The following is a 16,786-nucleotide window of genomic DNA, read 5'->3' as shown; positions in this document are numbered from 1 at the left end:
TCACACATTTAAAATAAAAAAATATGGAAGTGATCATAAAATATATTGTTCTATGCTTCTTGGCTCCTTTGAATGAGATGAAAAGAGATGCTGTGAGAAATCTATGTAATTGTCCTATTGCTTTCTATGAGAGATGTTAATGTGACTGTTGAAAGTCAAAGTAAACAAAGCAGCCTAAGTAATTAGAATCATAGAAGATTAGGGTTGGAAGAGACCTCAGGAGGTCACCTGGTTCAACCTCCTGCTCAAAGCAGGAACAACCCCAACTAAATCGTCCCAGCCTGGGCTTTGTCAAGGACCTCTAAGGATGGAGATTCTACCACCTCCCTAGGTAACCCATTCCAGTGCTTTGCCAATCTCCTAGTGAAATCATTTTTCCTAATATCCAACCTAGACCTTCCCCACTGCAACTTGAGACCATGGCTCCTTGTTCTGTTATCTGCCACCACTGAGAACAGCCTAGCTCCACCCTCTTTGGAACCCCCCTTCAGGTAGTTGAAGGTTGCTATCAAATCCTCCCCCTCACTCTTCTCTTCTGCAGACTAAATAAGCCCAGTTCTCTCGGCCTCTCCTCATAAGTCATGTTCCCCAACCCCCTATGTCCTCTGCTGGACTCTCTGCAATTTGTCCACATCCTTTCTGTAGTGGGGGGCCCAAAACTGAATGCAATACTTCAGATGTGGCCTCACCACTGCTAACTAGAGAGGAATAATCAGTTCCCTCGATCTACTGGCAGTGCTCCCATTAATGCAGCCCAATATGCAGTTAGCCTTCTTGGCAACAAAGGCACACTTCTGACTCATATCCAGCTTCTCATCCACTGTAATTGTTCCATTAAAGCTGTAGACCATTCATTTTGTGTAAGAGGGGGAAAGTCTGTCCCTTGAATTATGATCTTATCATAATTATGTGAAATAGGGCATAATTCAGGATCTGGGCCAAAGGCTCCCATTGATTTCAATAGATTTTGTATCAATCCAACAGCTGTCTTGCTTGTATCTTACTTTATAGGCATGGACCTTTTTTTAAAACAATGAAAAAACAATAGAAACAACAACTTCCATTATTAAACATACAAAAAATTATTCCTCATTTGATTCATAGTTGCTTTGGAGCTTAATATTTTATGTGACAAGTGGAAAGAAATGTAGTTAAGTTTTAGCCCAATAACTTAGTTTATAAAATGTCATTAACAGAGAAAGGGCTTGTTTTTGTTTTTTCCTTTTTTAAAAAAAAAAATAGATTGGCTGTTATGAAATTGGATATCTTGGATGTATTTCCAGAAATCAAAGTTGGAGTTGCTTACATACTAAATGGTGAAATCATACCTCATTTTCCTGGTGAGTCTGTTTTATAATTACTGTATTGAGAGGTCATAAAGTGTTCAGAGTGCTTTAAAAAGGGTGTATATGTAGATAAAACTTGTGCAATTGGAAGCTCATGGGGTGCAGAAGTGCCAAAGCGATACATGTCATCTCAATGAGTGTAGGCACTCAAAAGGCATTCACACTACATCCTGTATTTCTTCTGTCTGCCAAATAATTTGCAGAAAAAATAATTTTAAAATGCCTAATATTTTTTACTCTTGATACTATTTATTCTTTTGCTACCTTTTATTCATCCTAATTTATTACATGAATCTAACTATACAAGTCACAGAGGGAGGGAAGAATTAGAACTAATAAATTTAGATATTATAAATTTATTCAAAATAGTATTTTTCCATGCATAGTAATATTGCATTTTTAAGGTTTAATATCTCCAGATATTGATGGGTGCTTCTGTGGGAATGGAAGAGCTAGGATTTTTCACTTTCTAGTATGTGTAAAATTCTAGTACTAAAGGGTCACAAGTTATTACCTGAAGAATGTTTGAAGCTGCTTAGGGGGTTTTAATGTTTTAATGTAGTACTGGCAAAGATTAATCAGTAGCAGATGAGATAATCAAATGTAATTGCATGGATCATGTATGAGGATCTCAGTACCACATACATGATGACTTATAGAGATGTGATAAAAATGTTTTAAAGAAAAGCCTTAGAAACTCTACTTGATGACTTTATCTCATGATTATTAAATATCTCCTTTGGATAGTTATTGATCAGCTTATTCCAGTAAAGCTTTGAATTTTTTTTTCCTGCAGTCCACAATTCTTGACATCTGGGATGCACTCCTCTCTGTAGTTCATGGAAGTGGATCATAGTTTTAGAATCTCATGGTCAGGCCATCCCCTCTTGACTCCTGCTTGCTTCTAGTTTCTGTTCCTCTGTGGCAGCGTATGGATGGTGGTTTTTACAGCTCCTGCCTTCACATCTGCCTAAAGGGGATTTTTTTGGTCAAAATTTGGGGCAGTAGTGAGCAGTAGACTTCCTCCCTGCCCCTACTCCCCCAGGCCATTTTTAGCCAGATGTTGGAACACCCTGGAACATCAGCTGCATTGCTCCATACTGGCTCCTCTGCAGCTTCCAGGTATGGTAGAGCAGTCTAAAAAAGCAACAAATTAAATCCAAATGGTGCTGCATCTGTGAAACTGCAAGCTCAACGGATGGTGAATTGTACCCAGCCTCTACCCACCTGAGCATCTGCAGCTCCAACATGGAGAAAAATGGACCAGGAGTTTATGGGCAGAGCAGGGAAGAACTCCAAGGATGAGGAGGACCTCAGTCAACTTTGGGTAGTCCCAGGGACCCCTTGGGACCAGAAGGCAGACCTGCAGTGGACCCCATTCTAAAATTGGTCTAGAGCACCCTGGGAAAAGCAGAGTTCAGAAGCACTCTCTATCCTTCCCAGTTTGGCCAGGAAGGCTTTGGAAAAGGTTTCCCTCCCACTTCCATGATGGAATCAGACCCAGCAGGCAAGGACTCAAAAAGAGCTCTCAGGAAAGAATTTCAGGCTCTTAGCAAGGCTAGCTGCAAAAGGCCTCACCAAAGCTGTGACAGAGCTTGTAAGCTCTCAAAGCAAGCTAAAAAAGCAAATAAATCAAAGTGTGAAAAGGGAAAGAAAAGGTGTAGAAGATTTAGGAGGTATGAGTCCTCTGATTCCTCTTCCTGCCCCTCCTCCATAGAGAAGGGTGAATTGTTGGGCTCTGTCTCCTATCAGGACCAGGGAAAGACTCAGTAAAGCTTTTTCCTCCTGAGAAATTGAAGGCTAATTCCAAGAGTAAGCCTCTGAGCAAATTTCTCCCCTCAAAATCCTCCCCTGAGGCTGTGATTCTCCTATACTGCTCCTTTGACGAAGTAATTGGGGATGAATGGGATAAGCCAGACAGGAGCAAGCACATTAACAGAAATGATCTTATGTTCTGTAGGATTTAGGAACCAAAAGTCCTGAATACTGAGATACCAAAAGTTGATGCTGCATAGTATCTCTGGTTAAATATATAGTTATCCCCTCAGAAGAGGAGTTCTAAAGGCCCCACAGAGAGTGGCCTCCATTTTTCTCTCAAAGATTTTTGAGGCCTTCTTAGCCTCCCTCTGGGCATTCCTAGCAGCTGCTTGCTTTGTGAGGGCATCTTTCTCCTGGCTGGAAGATCTCAGAGCCCTCGAATATTGAAATCACCCTACCTTTGGCTCTCGTTTAAAGAGAGCTTCCCTGGCAACAGCGTCGGGAAGCAATGACATTCTCGGACAAAGCCATGACCTCCAGCTCAGTGACCAGGTGCCACCTATGGCTCCATTCCTGGAAGGTGGATAGCCACTTGAAACAGGTTCTGTGCTCTCCCAAATTCATGGGAACCCTTCTGAGAGAAGCTAGAGAAGGTAGTGGCAGACAATGCTGCGAGATCTAAACAGTCCTTTTGGATGCCACACCATGCTTTTGAGAGAGAGTATGGGCTGGCCATCAGGCAAAGGCATTCCTTTCATCCTTGTGGAAATAACAGGAAAGAGACAGACAGAAGGTTCTCCAGAGGAAAGGCATGGAACCGGGGTTTGGGAAGAAAGCCCTGGAGGAATGGTTGCTTTGACCATGGACCAGTGGGTCAGGAAGATATATAGTTAGTCAGGAATACTCCAAGTTATGGGCTCCACCCCATCCGTTTTTCACTGAGTCCCCAATTTTGAATGATCCTGTAAAGTGCAGTCTAATCCAGAATGAAATTTCTCACCTCCTGGATATGGGAGTAATAGAAAGTGTTTCCTCAGAAGAAAGATTCTTGGGGTTCTACTCCATCATCTTTATTGTTCAGAAGTGTACAGGGGAATCTGTTCTAGATATTACAAAATCCAACAAGTGGATAAAGAAAACAAAGTTTCAGATGGAGACCCTGACCTCTACAATGTCAGGCCAGGGGGCCATTCTGACTTCAGTGAATCTGGTGGATGCATACTTCCACATCCCTGTCACTACCCAGCCATTGCAAGTTTGTAAGGTTTGCTTGTGGGAGGACGTATTATCAATATCTCTGATTCGGCTTGTCCTTGCCCCCCTGGGTCTTTACAAAGATGTTGATGATAATCATAGCAAACCCAGATCATAGGAGATCCACATGTATCCCTTCCTGGTTGACATCTTAACTAGAGCTTCATCCCCAGCAGCTGCACACAGAGCTACGTCTGACCTTGAATCTACAGGCTCATGGCTTTATTATCAATGTCGAGAAAAGTTCCTTGAATCTGTCTACCCAAACAACTCACTTGGAAATGGACACAGACACTTTGATGGCAAGGATACATCCATTTCTGGAGAGGTCCAGAAGATTCAAGACTTCGCATTGTTTTAGAACTGCAAGAGACCAGCCATTGCACCGAGCCTTCTTGGGCCCAGTCACACATCAGGAGCCTTCAAGGCTTCATCTAAAATGTATGGTACTACTTCCCGGAATGCTTGAAAGATCAAGTGAGGGTTCCAGCATAGATAATCAGCTCCTTAAAATGGTAGTCAGACCAGTGCCTGCAAGGCCACTCATGTGCCTTCCAGATTCCCCTGATCCTCACAACTATTGCCAGGTTGGAGAGCTGGGGAACACACTTGGGGTCCCAACCAGCTCAAGGTATCTGGAACCTGGAGGAAGGACCTATAACATAAGCCTTTTAGAACTGAGAGTTGTCAAGCTGGTGCTACAAATGTTCCAGTCTAGCCTAGAGGGGAACCAGTCCTGATTAGGTCAGACAACACCATCACGGTCACACAAGTGTATGCCAAAGGTGTTAGCAAGAAAGGCAGTGCTACATGCTGAAGCAAAGGAAATCATGCAGTGGGCAGAACATTCTCTCCTCTCCCTCAGGGCAGTTCACATAAAGGGAGATCTGAACCAGAAGGTGGACTGGCTCAACAGGCACAAGGTGAACAACTCCAAGTGGTGTATGAATCGGGAAGTTGTCGAGTTAATTGTCCAGTCATTCAGTCTGCTCTCAACCAACCTATACACAAATCACGTGAACACAAAGAGAATAAGTACTTCACTAGGGAAGTAGACCCCAGCTTACCTGAGGACAGATACCTAATCACACAAATGGCCACAGGGCCTCCTCTATGCATTTCCACCCTTCTCATTATTAGGGAAGGTGGTTTAGAAAATAAAATGAGAACAGGTGACAATAATATTGGTACCACCCCATTGGTGAAGGAGACCCTGGTTTTCGGACCTGAGAGAGCTGAAATTGGGACCACCACTGCAGCTCCCAAAGAGACAAGACATCTGCCCACAAGGTCCTCTTCTTCATCTGTAACCAAATTGGCTGCATCTGACAGCCTGGTTATTGAAAGGGAAGCAGAGGTCTCGTTATCTTCCAAAGCCATCAGAACACTTCTAGAGTAGTATTGACTTGAAAGCACACTCCTCTATTGGGACCTGGTTTTGCAGCTGGTGCCAGGAACGTGAAGCAAACCCTAGAAATCCAAGACAACCTAGAATTCTTGGATTTTCTCTAAAAAGGCTTTATCAAAGTCTCCAACGTAGCACCTCTGCATGTCAGGTGTCTTCCCAATGTGTGATGTTCACATAATTAACAAGTTCTCTGGCAGAGAATCCCCAGGTAGCCAGATTGCTTAAGGTGATCCAGTTATCCAAGACAGCAATAAGACCTCTTTTTTTCTCAAGTGGGCCACTTGTACTGAAAGCCCTGACAAATGGTCCTTTGGTTCCCTTGATGTCAATTTGTCAGCATTGTATTTGTCCATCACAACTTGATTTCTGATAGCCATCACATCCGCCAGACAAGTGTTGGAGCTGTCAGTGCTCTCTATGCAGGAATCTTACTGCATGTTTCATGAGGACAAGATGGTGTTCAGAACTCAGAAAGCATTTTTCCCTGAAGGTGAGGTGGTCTTTCCACTCTTCCCAAGAGGTGATTCTACCTTCATTCTGTCCAAAGCCACAGCATCTCACTGAGGAGATGTCACAGCTTAGATGCCCAAAGGGCTCTGAAAATTTACCTCAAAGGTCCACAAAAAGATCAGGTGTTCTGTTTGTATCCTTTCAGTCAAAATTCCAAGGACTCAGAGCTTCCAAGTCCTCTATTGCTTGGTGGGTTAGACTGTGCATTGTGGAAACATACCAGATATCAGAGATTCTGGTTCTAGAAGGATTCAGGGCACACTCCATGCGATCCCTGATGACCTGGTGGGCAGAAAGAGGAAATGAATTCACAGCAGAAATTTGTAAGGCGCCCACCAAGTCAAATGCTGCCACCTTTATCACGCACTGCACATCCTATTCTCTGCAGATGCATCCTTTGGCAGGAAAGTGGTGTAGGTGCTTGCCCGGATATGATTTTGGCCTTTGAGCAAGTATTTAGAGATGGGTAGGGATACAGTTTTCCATTTTCTGACCTTTTTCTATAACCCTCTCTACATCTGTTCACTGCTCGCTACTTCCCAGACATCAGGAATTGTGGGAGATGCTAGGATGCGGAACGGAGAATGTCTTACTGATGATTTCCTTTCTGCTAGCAGCATCTCCCACAGTTCTATTCACCATGGATGTCTCATGGTTCAAGAGTCAGATATTAAGCAGAATTGTTACCATAAGACCATCTTCCTTGTCTAATGTACATAGTTATTTTGTTATCTCTAGAATGTTTGTTAATAATGTTATGAAAGTGTTACAGCTTGGGAATAACTCATCTGAAGGCAAGTAGGAACTAAGGGGGCGTGGCCAGAACATGTGTATCCAAAACTCTGATCCGCCTCCATGAGCTGCAGTCAGAGAAGAGCAGGCCAGACATCAAGAATTGTGGGAGACATTGCTAGCAGAAAGGAAATTATTGGCAAGAAATTTTTCTGTTCCTTTTCTAGAGAACAAAGCAATAATGCCAGTAACAAACTAATAAAATTTACCTATTCAGGAATTCTGCGCTATTGAGGGCATCTAGCTAGTGTAGGTTGTTTTTTTTTGTTTTTTTTTAATGCCGTCCCCATAGCACATTCTTATTGATGTAGTTGACAAATTGTATATTTAGTTAACTTTGCTGGTATTTGCTGGACAGGACAAAGACATTTGGCCTGTCTGGTCAAGATCTGGCTGGTTTTCAAGAATACTCAGCATTGACCTTAGTGAATTCTTCTGAAAACCTGGGAATACATGAGCAGTTCTTTAAAATGTGCTTTATTTCTCCAAAAGGCATGATGTAATTCTTTTAAGTTGGTCTGTCTTGACATCCAGACGTTCCTATAAAACTTCAAAATATAAGAATATGAAGTGAAGTCCCTAATATGCATTAACTTCACTGCACCTTTATTCACCTGGGAACATAAGAACGGCCATACTGGGTTAGACCAAAGGTCCATCAAGCCCAGTATCCTGTCCTCTGTTAGTGGCCAATGGCAGGTGCCCCAAAGGGAATGAACAGACAGGTTATCGTCAAGTGATCCATGCCCTGTCACCCAATCCGTTTCTGGCAAACAGAGGCCAGGGACACCATTTCTGCCCATCCTGGCTAATAGCCATTGATGGACCTATCTTCCATGAATCTATCTAGCTTCCTTTTCAACCCTGTTATAGTACTGGCCTTCACAACACCCTCTGGCAGGGAGTTCCAGAGGTTGACAGTGCGTTGCGTGAAAAAATACTTTCTTGTTTGTTTTAAACCCTGCTACCTATTAATTTCATTTGATGGCCCCTTGTTCTTGTATTATGAGGAGTAAATAACTCTAAAGATGATTTCAGAGAACTATCCACAATGACTCCAAGATCTCTTTCTTGAGTGGTAACAGCTAATTTAGACCCCATCATTGTATATGTATAGTTAAGATTGTTTTCCAATATGCATTACTTTGTATTTATCAACAGTGTTTTTCATCTGCAATTTTGTTGCCCAGTCACCCAGTTTTGTGAGATCCTTTTGTAACTCTTCACAGTCTGCCTGGGACTTAACTATCTTGAATGATTTTGTATCATCTGCAGATTTTGCCACCTCACAGTTTACCCTTTTTTCCAGATCGCTTATGAATATGTTAAATAGGACTGGGCCAAGTACAGATCCCTGGGGGACATCACTATTTACCTCTCTCCATTCTGAAAACTGACCATTTATTCCTACCCTTTGTTTCCTATTTTTTAACCAGTTATCAATCCATGAGAGAACCTTCCCTCTTATCCCATGACTGCTTATTTTGCTTTAGAGCCTTTGGTGAGGGACCTTGTCAAAATCTTTCTGAAAATCTAAATACACTATATCCCTTGGATCTCTTTTGTCCACATGCTTGTTGACCCCCTCAAAGAATTCTAGTAGACTGGGGAGGCGTGATTTCCCTTTACAAAAGCCATGTTAACTATTTCCCAACAAATTATGTTCATACGAAGAGGGTATTCACCCACGAAAGCTCATGCTCCAAAACGTCTGTTAGTCTATAAGGTGCCACAGGATTCTTCGCTGCTTTTACAGATCCAGACTAACACGGCTACCCCTCTGATACTTCACTAAGACTGTCTCACCTACAGTCTTCTCCCATTTAATCCACTGGGCTACTTAGCTCGAGTGCCTCAGCTGATCTCAGTTGTAATGTGTCTCACTTGAAGTGGAGGATAAGTCCGAATACTTTGCAACAATATACAAGTCTGTTTTTAATACCTGTGCCATTGTGAAATACTGGTATATACAGGATGGCGGGCACATTAAATCTGAATTTGTGTTAGAGTGGGTTAGATTCTAACATAAGAGAACTTTCTACTATGTAATAAGCTCTTAAGTATTCTTAAACAACAGACACCCATGGTTTAAAATAATGTAGGCCAATGTCTGACTCCATGTCAGGGAGAGCAATTGAAATCTACTCCTGATTAAGAGAATCCTCATTATTTTACCACCTTTTAAACTATGGGTCATTTCACACTATTGTGCTTGCAGTATTTCTCAAGCTCAGGCAATATTAAGCAAGCTCCTTTTCTGAGGTCACCATCAGTAAAACAAGATGCTTGATAAAATGACTTCTAGCTATATGATTGGTTCTGTAAAAATATATATACAATTTCTGTATAATTTAATATTCACTGTATAAGTACTTATTCTTTGTTTCCTTAGCAAACCAGGAAGTCTTAAATAAAGTAGAGGTTCAGTATGTGACATTCCCAGGATGGGACACAGACATATCAAATGCAAGAACATTTGATGAACTGCCTGTAAATGCACAGAACTATGTTCGCTTTATAGAAATGGAGCTTGGCATTCCTGGTAAGTACAGCAAACTTTCCTGCTTCAAGAAACCTATGTGAAATAGAAGTAACTTAAATTTAACTCCCTTGACCGTCGGATGCTAAAAATAACTTAACGAGCACCCAGAATGCTAGAATAATAAGCTTTAAAGTGACTCTTTTGTACTTAGACATTTTAATGCTGAGCCTCATTTAGCTGCAAAATCTAAAAGGGGATCAACCTCTAAAATGTTTCCAGTATATGTGTGTGGTCTAAATTTGCAGTGCTGGATTATGATAATTTGTCAACTGATTTTGAGTACTGACATGAACACTGTTCTGTTTGCATGTTTGTTTTAAAAAACAACAACAATGCTTGTCCAATAGGAAAAATCCTATTTGTAGGACTTTGAAAACAGAAAAGCTGAATGCAATATTTGTTTAGTCACTCTTATTATACTAATAAGGATTCAGTTCTGCCAACCTTATGTTTAGTTATCAATGTTTTCTTCTGTGAGTAGTCTATTGACTTCATTGGGACTTACTAAGAAGTAAGACACTAAATCAGTCCTAAACTAGTACTGAATGATTTACTCTGAAGAAAGATGGTTTTATGATCAAAGGATAGAACTAGAAATTGAGAGTTGGGAGCTGTATTCCTGGTTCTGTTACAGAATGTTACCTTTCAGCAACTCACTCAACTTCTATATGCTTAGTTTCCCTATCTGTAAAACTGATATTTCCATATTTTAGAAGGTTTTTGAGAATTTATTATTTTAGGCCATTCTCCATTTGAAGTCAATGGCACAAGATCAGGCACTTCAAAGTGCTTCAGGATCTGTGAATGTGGTGGTGGTGCTACAGAAATGCAAAATGTCATTCTCTAATAGCAATTATCAATACTATCAGTGCAACATATTCTTCTACATCAGCCATAGAACTTTTTTGTTTCTTTGCCAGAATGTCATGCTTTGAGTTTGAATTCCTCTGTGGTAAAACAGTGCAAACTATTTTGTTATCCTTTCCTCTTTTGCAGTTAAATGGATTGGAGTAGGGAAATCCAGAGAGTCAATGATCCAGATGTTTTAAAGATTTCAGATGCGTGGAAGAAAGCACACTCCTCAGTAAGACTGCTTAGTCTTACATGTATTATTCGTAACCTACAAAGTGAAGATGTTGGAAGGATAGATCTTGCATGGAAAGAGATGTTAGAGTTGGCTTCTCAAACTGATTGCTACTCCTGAAAGACTTTGACCTCTACCTGTATCAGCTCACTATCCAACTGGCAATATCTCCAGGACACTTTCCTTTACTGTTATACATGGTGCCACCAGACTTTTTTCTTTATCATCTAGTATTTACTTCATAACATAATCCTTGATGTTTGAAAATGGAAGGTAACATTATTTTCCTGACTTTGTCTTGATTGTCGTATCCATGCTTCTGGCGGTGTTACTTCCCTGAAATCTTAACCAGTAAAAATAATGCAGTTTTGCACAAATGGTTTTACATCCTCATTATTTGTACTCCTAAATATGTTGTATTCTTTATGGCTGCTGTTGTAGTGAGTGATTAAAGAGGGATTCTGATGATTTTATAATGCTATAAATATTGTCTAAACTGTGTGTGAGATGGTTTTTGTTCAAAAAAAGTTGTGATTCGAACTGTTGGAAGTGTGCAAGGGGCTTAAGACAAGTTTACAGAAAATGTGCAAAAAACTAAATTTGATATTGTATAAAGTTCATTTACAGTTATGAACTATTCTGATTTAATTGTTTTAAAATATTAATTTTAAAACAATTTTCTGCACTTCTCTACTTTGAGTGAATATTAAAGTAAAGTAAATCTCTTGCTAATTAAAAGGAAGCATATTTATTCTTCTTCGAGTGATTGCTCATATTCATTCCAGTTAGGTGTGCGCGCCGCGTGTGCACATTCGTCGGAAAACTTTTACCCTAGCAACTCAGTGGGCCGGCAGGTCGCCCCCTAGAGTGGTGCCATCATGGCGCTTGATATATACCCCTGCCGGCCCACCCGCTCCTCAGTTCCTTCTTACCGCCCGTGTCGGTCGTTGGAACAGTGGAGCGCGGCTTAGCTGACCTCCACTTCCCTAGCTACTCGTAGTTCTCGTGTATAGTTATGCAGTTATAATCCTTTTATATATATATTTGTATAGTTATACGTTTTTTCTTTGCTAACATAGTTAGTTTAGTAATAGTTAGCGGGGTTCAGGAAGTAGCCCCTTCCATGAACCCGGTGCTGGAGCCCATGCACGGCTCACCAGGTTTTAAAATGGGCTCGGCCTGCCAGAAGCCGATGCCGAAGGGAGATCCACACAACTCCTGTTTGAAGTGCCTCAGGGAATCACACTTGACAGCTAAGTGCCCCATTTGCAAGGCTTTTAAGCCGAGAACAAAAAGGAGCGGGACTTTCACTTACCCCTCCACCTTTGGCGCCGAGCGATGATCAAGCGGCTGGCAGAAGCGCCTCCTCGGCACCGGACCCCGCCGGTACTGCCAAGGTCTTTCGGCACCGGCCGTCGCCGGCACCGAAGTCGACTCGGCACCGCTCCCTTCCTCCGAGGTCGAGAAAGCCTACGATTCCTGCTGGTGCCTGATGGCTCCCCGGCACGCGCCGTGGTTGAGCCCCCTGCTCCTGCTGCTTCCGTGCCACCTGCATCGCAGCCAGAGAGCTCGTCTAAGTCGGATCGCCCGGCACCGACGACGTCGGCACCGTCGATCCCGGTCCCACAAGGGCTGTCGAATCCGGTGCCTGACGGCTCCCCGGCACGCGCCGTGGTTGAGCTTATTGCTCCTGCTGCTTCCATGCCGACGGCACCGCAGCCAGACAGCTCATCTAACTCGGATCGCCCGGCACCGACACCTACCAAAGCTCTGACGACCTCGGTACCGTCGATCCCGGTCCCACGAGGGCCGTCGAATCTGGTGCCTGACAGCTCCCCAGTATTCACTGTGGTTGAGTCTGCTGTTCCCTCCACGCCGGAGACATTACCAACGGCGAGGGATCTCATTGCCATGACAGAGTCAATGCTGCCTGACCCCGGCACCGCCGGTGCAGGTAATACAGTCTCTTCATGTGACCGTCCTCTGTCAGCACAGCAGAGCGGCACCGTTCATGATCACGGTCCCGCAGACACTCCAGGTCCTGTCGGCACGTCCGACACCACTTGCAGTCCCGGTGCTGTTTTCCTCATCGGTACTGGTCGCACTCGCTGCACCGGTCGGTATCCCGTTCGCCGACCCGCACCGTTCCGACTCCCGGCACCGCGACAGGTACCTTGACTCCACCCTTGATATGAAGGACGCGTACTTTCGCAACGCCATCTTCCCTCCGCACAGGAGATACCTCCGCTTTCTAGCCAACTGTCAGTACTTCTTGTTTACGGCCACAGTCGCCGCCTACCTTCGCTGATGTCGGATATGCGTTTTTCCGTATCTGGACGATTCGCTTATCCGAGGAGACTCTGAGACACAAACCACTCAGCGCGTGGGCATCGTCACGGTCTTATTCACAGGTCAAGGCCTGATGATTACTATAGAGCAATCCACTCTGGTTCCCACGCAGAGGTTGGACTTCCTAGGGGCTATCCTGGTCTCCTACCTAGCCGGAGCCTGCTTATCACAACTGCGGTTTTAGGCGATGGCAACAATCATCTGAGGTCTGCAGGCTTTCCCAACGACCTCGGCTCGTACTTGTCTCAGTCTCCTGGGTCCATGGCTGCCCGCAAGTTTGTAACCAAACACGCCAAGCTCCGCCTCCGTCCTCTCCGAGTCCAGCTCACCTCGGCGTACCACCCGGACAGGGAGCCAGTGGTCATGGTAGTCACCGTTCCCTCAAGCACCTTAGGCTCCCTAGAGTGGTGGCTAACTCCCTCCCTGGTGTGGGCAGGGATGCGGTTCCATCCGCCCCAGCCCTCACTGCCCCCGACGACGGACGCGTCATCTCTCTGCTCGAGTGCTCATGGTCACCTCCGAGCTTAAGGTCTTTGGTCTTCTCGGGAGCTGGCATTCCACATCAATGCCCCAAAAATGAGAGTAGTCCGCCTGGCGTGCCAGGGGTTCCAGCGGCAGCTGTGAGGCCGTGGTATCTCGGTGTTTACAGCCAACACAACGGCCATGTGCTTCATAAATAACCAGGGAGGGACATGGTCCTCCCCCCTTTTTGTCAGGAGGCCATCCATTTCTGGGACTTTTGCATGGCCCACTCGATGGAGCTGGTGACGTCCTTTCTCCCAGGCGTTCGGAACGTCTTGGCGCTTTGACTCAGCAGGTCTTTCCTGTCTTAAGAGTGATCACTCTGCCCCATGTGAGGCGTTCTGCTTTCCAGAAGTGGAGATGTTTCCTCACATAGACCTGTTCGCTCACCGCGAGAGCAGAAAATGCCAGATGTTCTGTTCCTTCCAAGGTCTCTCCTCGGGATCGATCTTGGATGCATTCCTGATGCCGTGGAAAGGCCAACTCCGTTATGCCTTCCCACTGTTCCCACTGGTTCATTAGGTCCTGCTCAAACTCCGCAGGGGCAGAGCGCGCATCATCATGATCACTCCAGAGTGGTCCAGGCAGCACTGATATACCACGTTGCTCGGCCTGTCAATAACCGACCCAATTACCCTGCCACCCCACCCAGACCTCATCACTCAGGGCAACAACAGGCTTCATCACCCGGACCTGCAGCCTCTTCGCCTCACGGTGTGGCTGCTGCGTAACTGAGCCGGGGTGACAGGAAGCCTTCCACCTGGTCAACGTACCGGGCCGAGTGGAAGCGTTTCTTCTACAGCTGCAATACGCTCGATCTTGCTCCTGCTGAGGTCTCGATCCCCTCTATTTGGCCTGCCTCTGGCCTTCAGCGGCAGGACCTATCGGTATCATCGCTGAGGATACACTCAGCAGCCATCTCTACCTTCCAGCCAGGCTAAGGTGGACGTTCCGTGTTCTCACACACTATGGGTTCGAGGTCCCTCAAGGGCTTGGAGCGCTTGCACCCTCGGGTGCGCCGCCCAGCCCCAACCTGGGACCTCAACCTAGTTTTAACCAGACTTATGTCTCCCCCATTCTAGCCGTTCACGACCGGCCCTCTGCTATACCTGTCTTGGACGACAACTTTCCTCGTAGCTGTTACATCGGCCAGACGGGTCTCCGAGCTCAGAGCTCTTACGGTGGTTCCGCCGTACACTAGGTTTCACAAAGACAAGGTGCAGTTATGACCGCACCCGGCTTTCCTCCCTAAGGTGGTTTCGGCCTTTCATGTTACCCACAGCTCAACGCAATGGGCACAACCATTGCACTCCTTGGACATCTGTGGAGTGCTTGCATTTATATTGCGCTGACAGAACCATTTCGTAAGGTGCCCCAGCTCTGTCACGGTAGCGGACCAAAGGGAGGGCTTGCTTGTTTTCCTCTCAGAGGATCTCATCTTGGGTGATGGCGTACATCCGCACTTGTTATGATTTGGCTCATATTTTCCCTAAGCCACATCATCGTACATTCTACCAGGGCTCAGGCTTCATCTGCCGCCTTGCTGGCTCGTGTTCCTACCCACGAGATCTGTCGCGCAGTTCCATTGGTCCTCGGTCCATACCTTTGCTTCGCAGTATGCCCTGGTTCAACAGTCAAGAGATGCTGTAGCCTCTGGCTCAGCAGTTTTCATTCTGCCACATTTCACTCTGACCCCACCGCCTACGTAAGGCTTGGGATTCACCTAACTGGAATGGATATGAGCAATCACTCGAAGAAGAAAAGACGGTTACTCACCTTTGTAACTGTTGTTCTTCGAGATGTGTTGCTCATATCCATTCCACACCTGCCCTCCTTCCCCACGGTCGGAGTAGCCGGCAAGAAGGAACTGAGGAGCAGGTGGGCCGGCAGGGGTATATATCAAGTGCCATGATGGTGCCACTCTAGGGGGCGACCTGCTGGCCCACTGAGTTGCTAGGGTAAAAGTTTTCCGACGAATGTGCACGCGCGGCGCACACACCTAACTGGAATGGATATGAGCAACACATCTCGAAGAACAACAGTTACAAAGGTGAGTAACCGTCTTTTCATATATTTAAAGTTTTAATCTTTAGGCTCCACATAAAGTTTCTTCTATGTCAGTAATTAGAACTGGTTTTGACTTCACACAACTAAGCAAAGGCACTGTCAAAATTATAAAAGGAAAACTATTAGGGCTGTCAAGCAATTAAAAAGATTAATTGTGCGATTAAGCGCGATTAACTTTAATAATGATGTTAAACAATAGAATACCATTTATATCAGGGGGTTTCAGACTTTTGTACTAGTGACCTCTTTCATACAGCAAGCCTCTGAGTGTGACCTCCCCTTATACATTAAAAACACTTTATATATTTAACACCATGATAAATGTTGGAGGCCAAGCAGGGTTTGGGATGGAGGCTGACAGCTCGTGACTCCCCATGTAATAACTTTGTGACCCCCTGAGGGCTCCTGACCCCCCGTTTGAGAACCGCTGATCTATATCAGTATTTTTGGATGTTTTCAAATATATTGATTTCAATTACAACACAATACAAAGTGTGCAGTGCTGACTTTGTTTTTATTATATTTGCACTGTAAAAATAAACTAGTATTTCAATTCACTTAATAAAAGTACTCTCATGCGATCTCTTTATCATGAAAGTTGAACTTATAAATGTAGAATTTATGTACACAACCCCCTGCATTCAAAAATAACACTGAAACTTCTGAGCCTACAAGTCTATGCAGCCCTACTTCTTGTTCAGCCAGTCGCTAAGACTAACGTGTTTGTTTACATTTGCAGGAGATAATGCTGCCCACTTCTTATTTACAATGTCATCTGAAAGTGAGAATAGGCATTCTCATGGCAGTGTTGTAGCTGGCGTCGCAAGATATTTACATGCCAGATGTGCTAAAGATTCATATGTCCCTTTATGCTTCAACCGCTATTCCAGAGAACGTGCGTCCATGCTTATGATGAGTTCTGCTTGATAACAGTCCAAAGCAGTGCAGACCAATGCATGTTCACATTCATCATCTGAGTCAGATGTCACTAGCAGAAGGTTGACTTTCTTTTTTGGTGGTTCAGGTTCAGGTTCTGTAGCTTTCGCATCGGAGTGTTGCTCTTTTAAGACTTTTGAAAACATGCTCCATACTCGGTCCCTCTCAGATTTTGTCTTAGCAACTGGCTGAACAAGAAGTAGGACTGAGGGGACTTG

The 16,786-nt window shown here is 44.5% G+C and overlaps 1 protein-coding gene across 2 annotated transcripts in view; it reads left to right on the top strand.

The window, feature by feature from the left end:
• ADSS2 (adenylosuccinate synthase 2) overlaps nucleotides 1-11,195 on the top strand; it is a 67,890-nt gene extending 56,695 nt beyond the window's left edge. For both annotated transcript variants that reach the window (XM_030557028.1, XM_030557029.1), the window contains 3 exons: nucleotides 1,243-1,340; nucleotides 9,461-9,610; nucleotides 10,607-11,195. In XM_030557028.1, coding sequence (XP_030412888.1) covers nucleotides 1,243-1,340; nucleotides 9,461-9,610; nucleotides 10,607-10,659 — 301 coding nt within the window. In that variant the 3' untranslated portion in view covers nucleotides 10,660-11,195. The remainder of the gene's footprint in view (nucleotides 1-1,242; nucleotides 1,341-9,460; nucleotides 9,611-10,606) is intronic.
• The last annotated feature ends 5,591 nt before the right edge of the window (nucleotides 11,196-16,786 follow it).

The sequence above is a fragment of the Gopherus evgoodei genome, chromosome 3, assembly GCF_007399415.2.
Source record: "Gopherus evgoodei ecotype Sinaloan lineage chromosome 3, rGopEvg1_v1.p, whole genome shotgun sequence".
Classification (NCBI taxonomy): Eukaryota; Metazoa; Chordata; order Testudines; family Testudinidae; genus Gopherus; species Gopherus evgoodei.
This window is presented reverse-complemented; position numbering and strand designations above follow the sequence as displayed.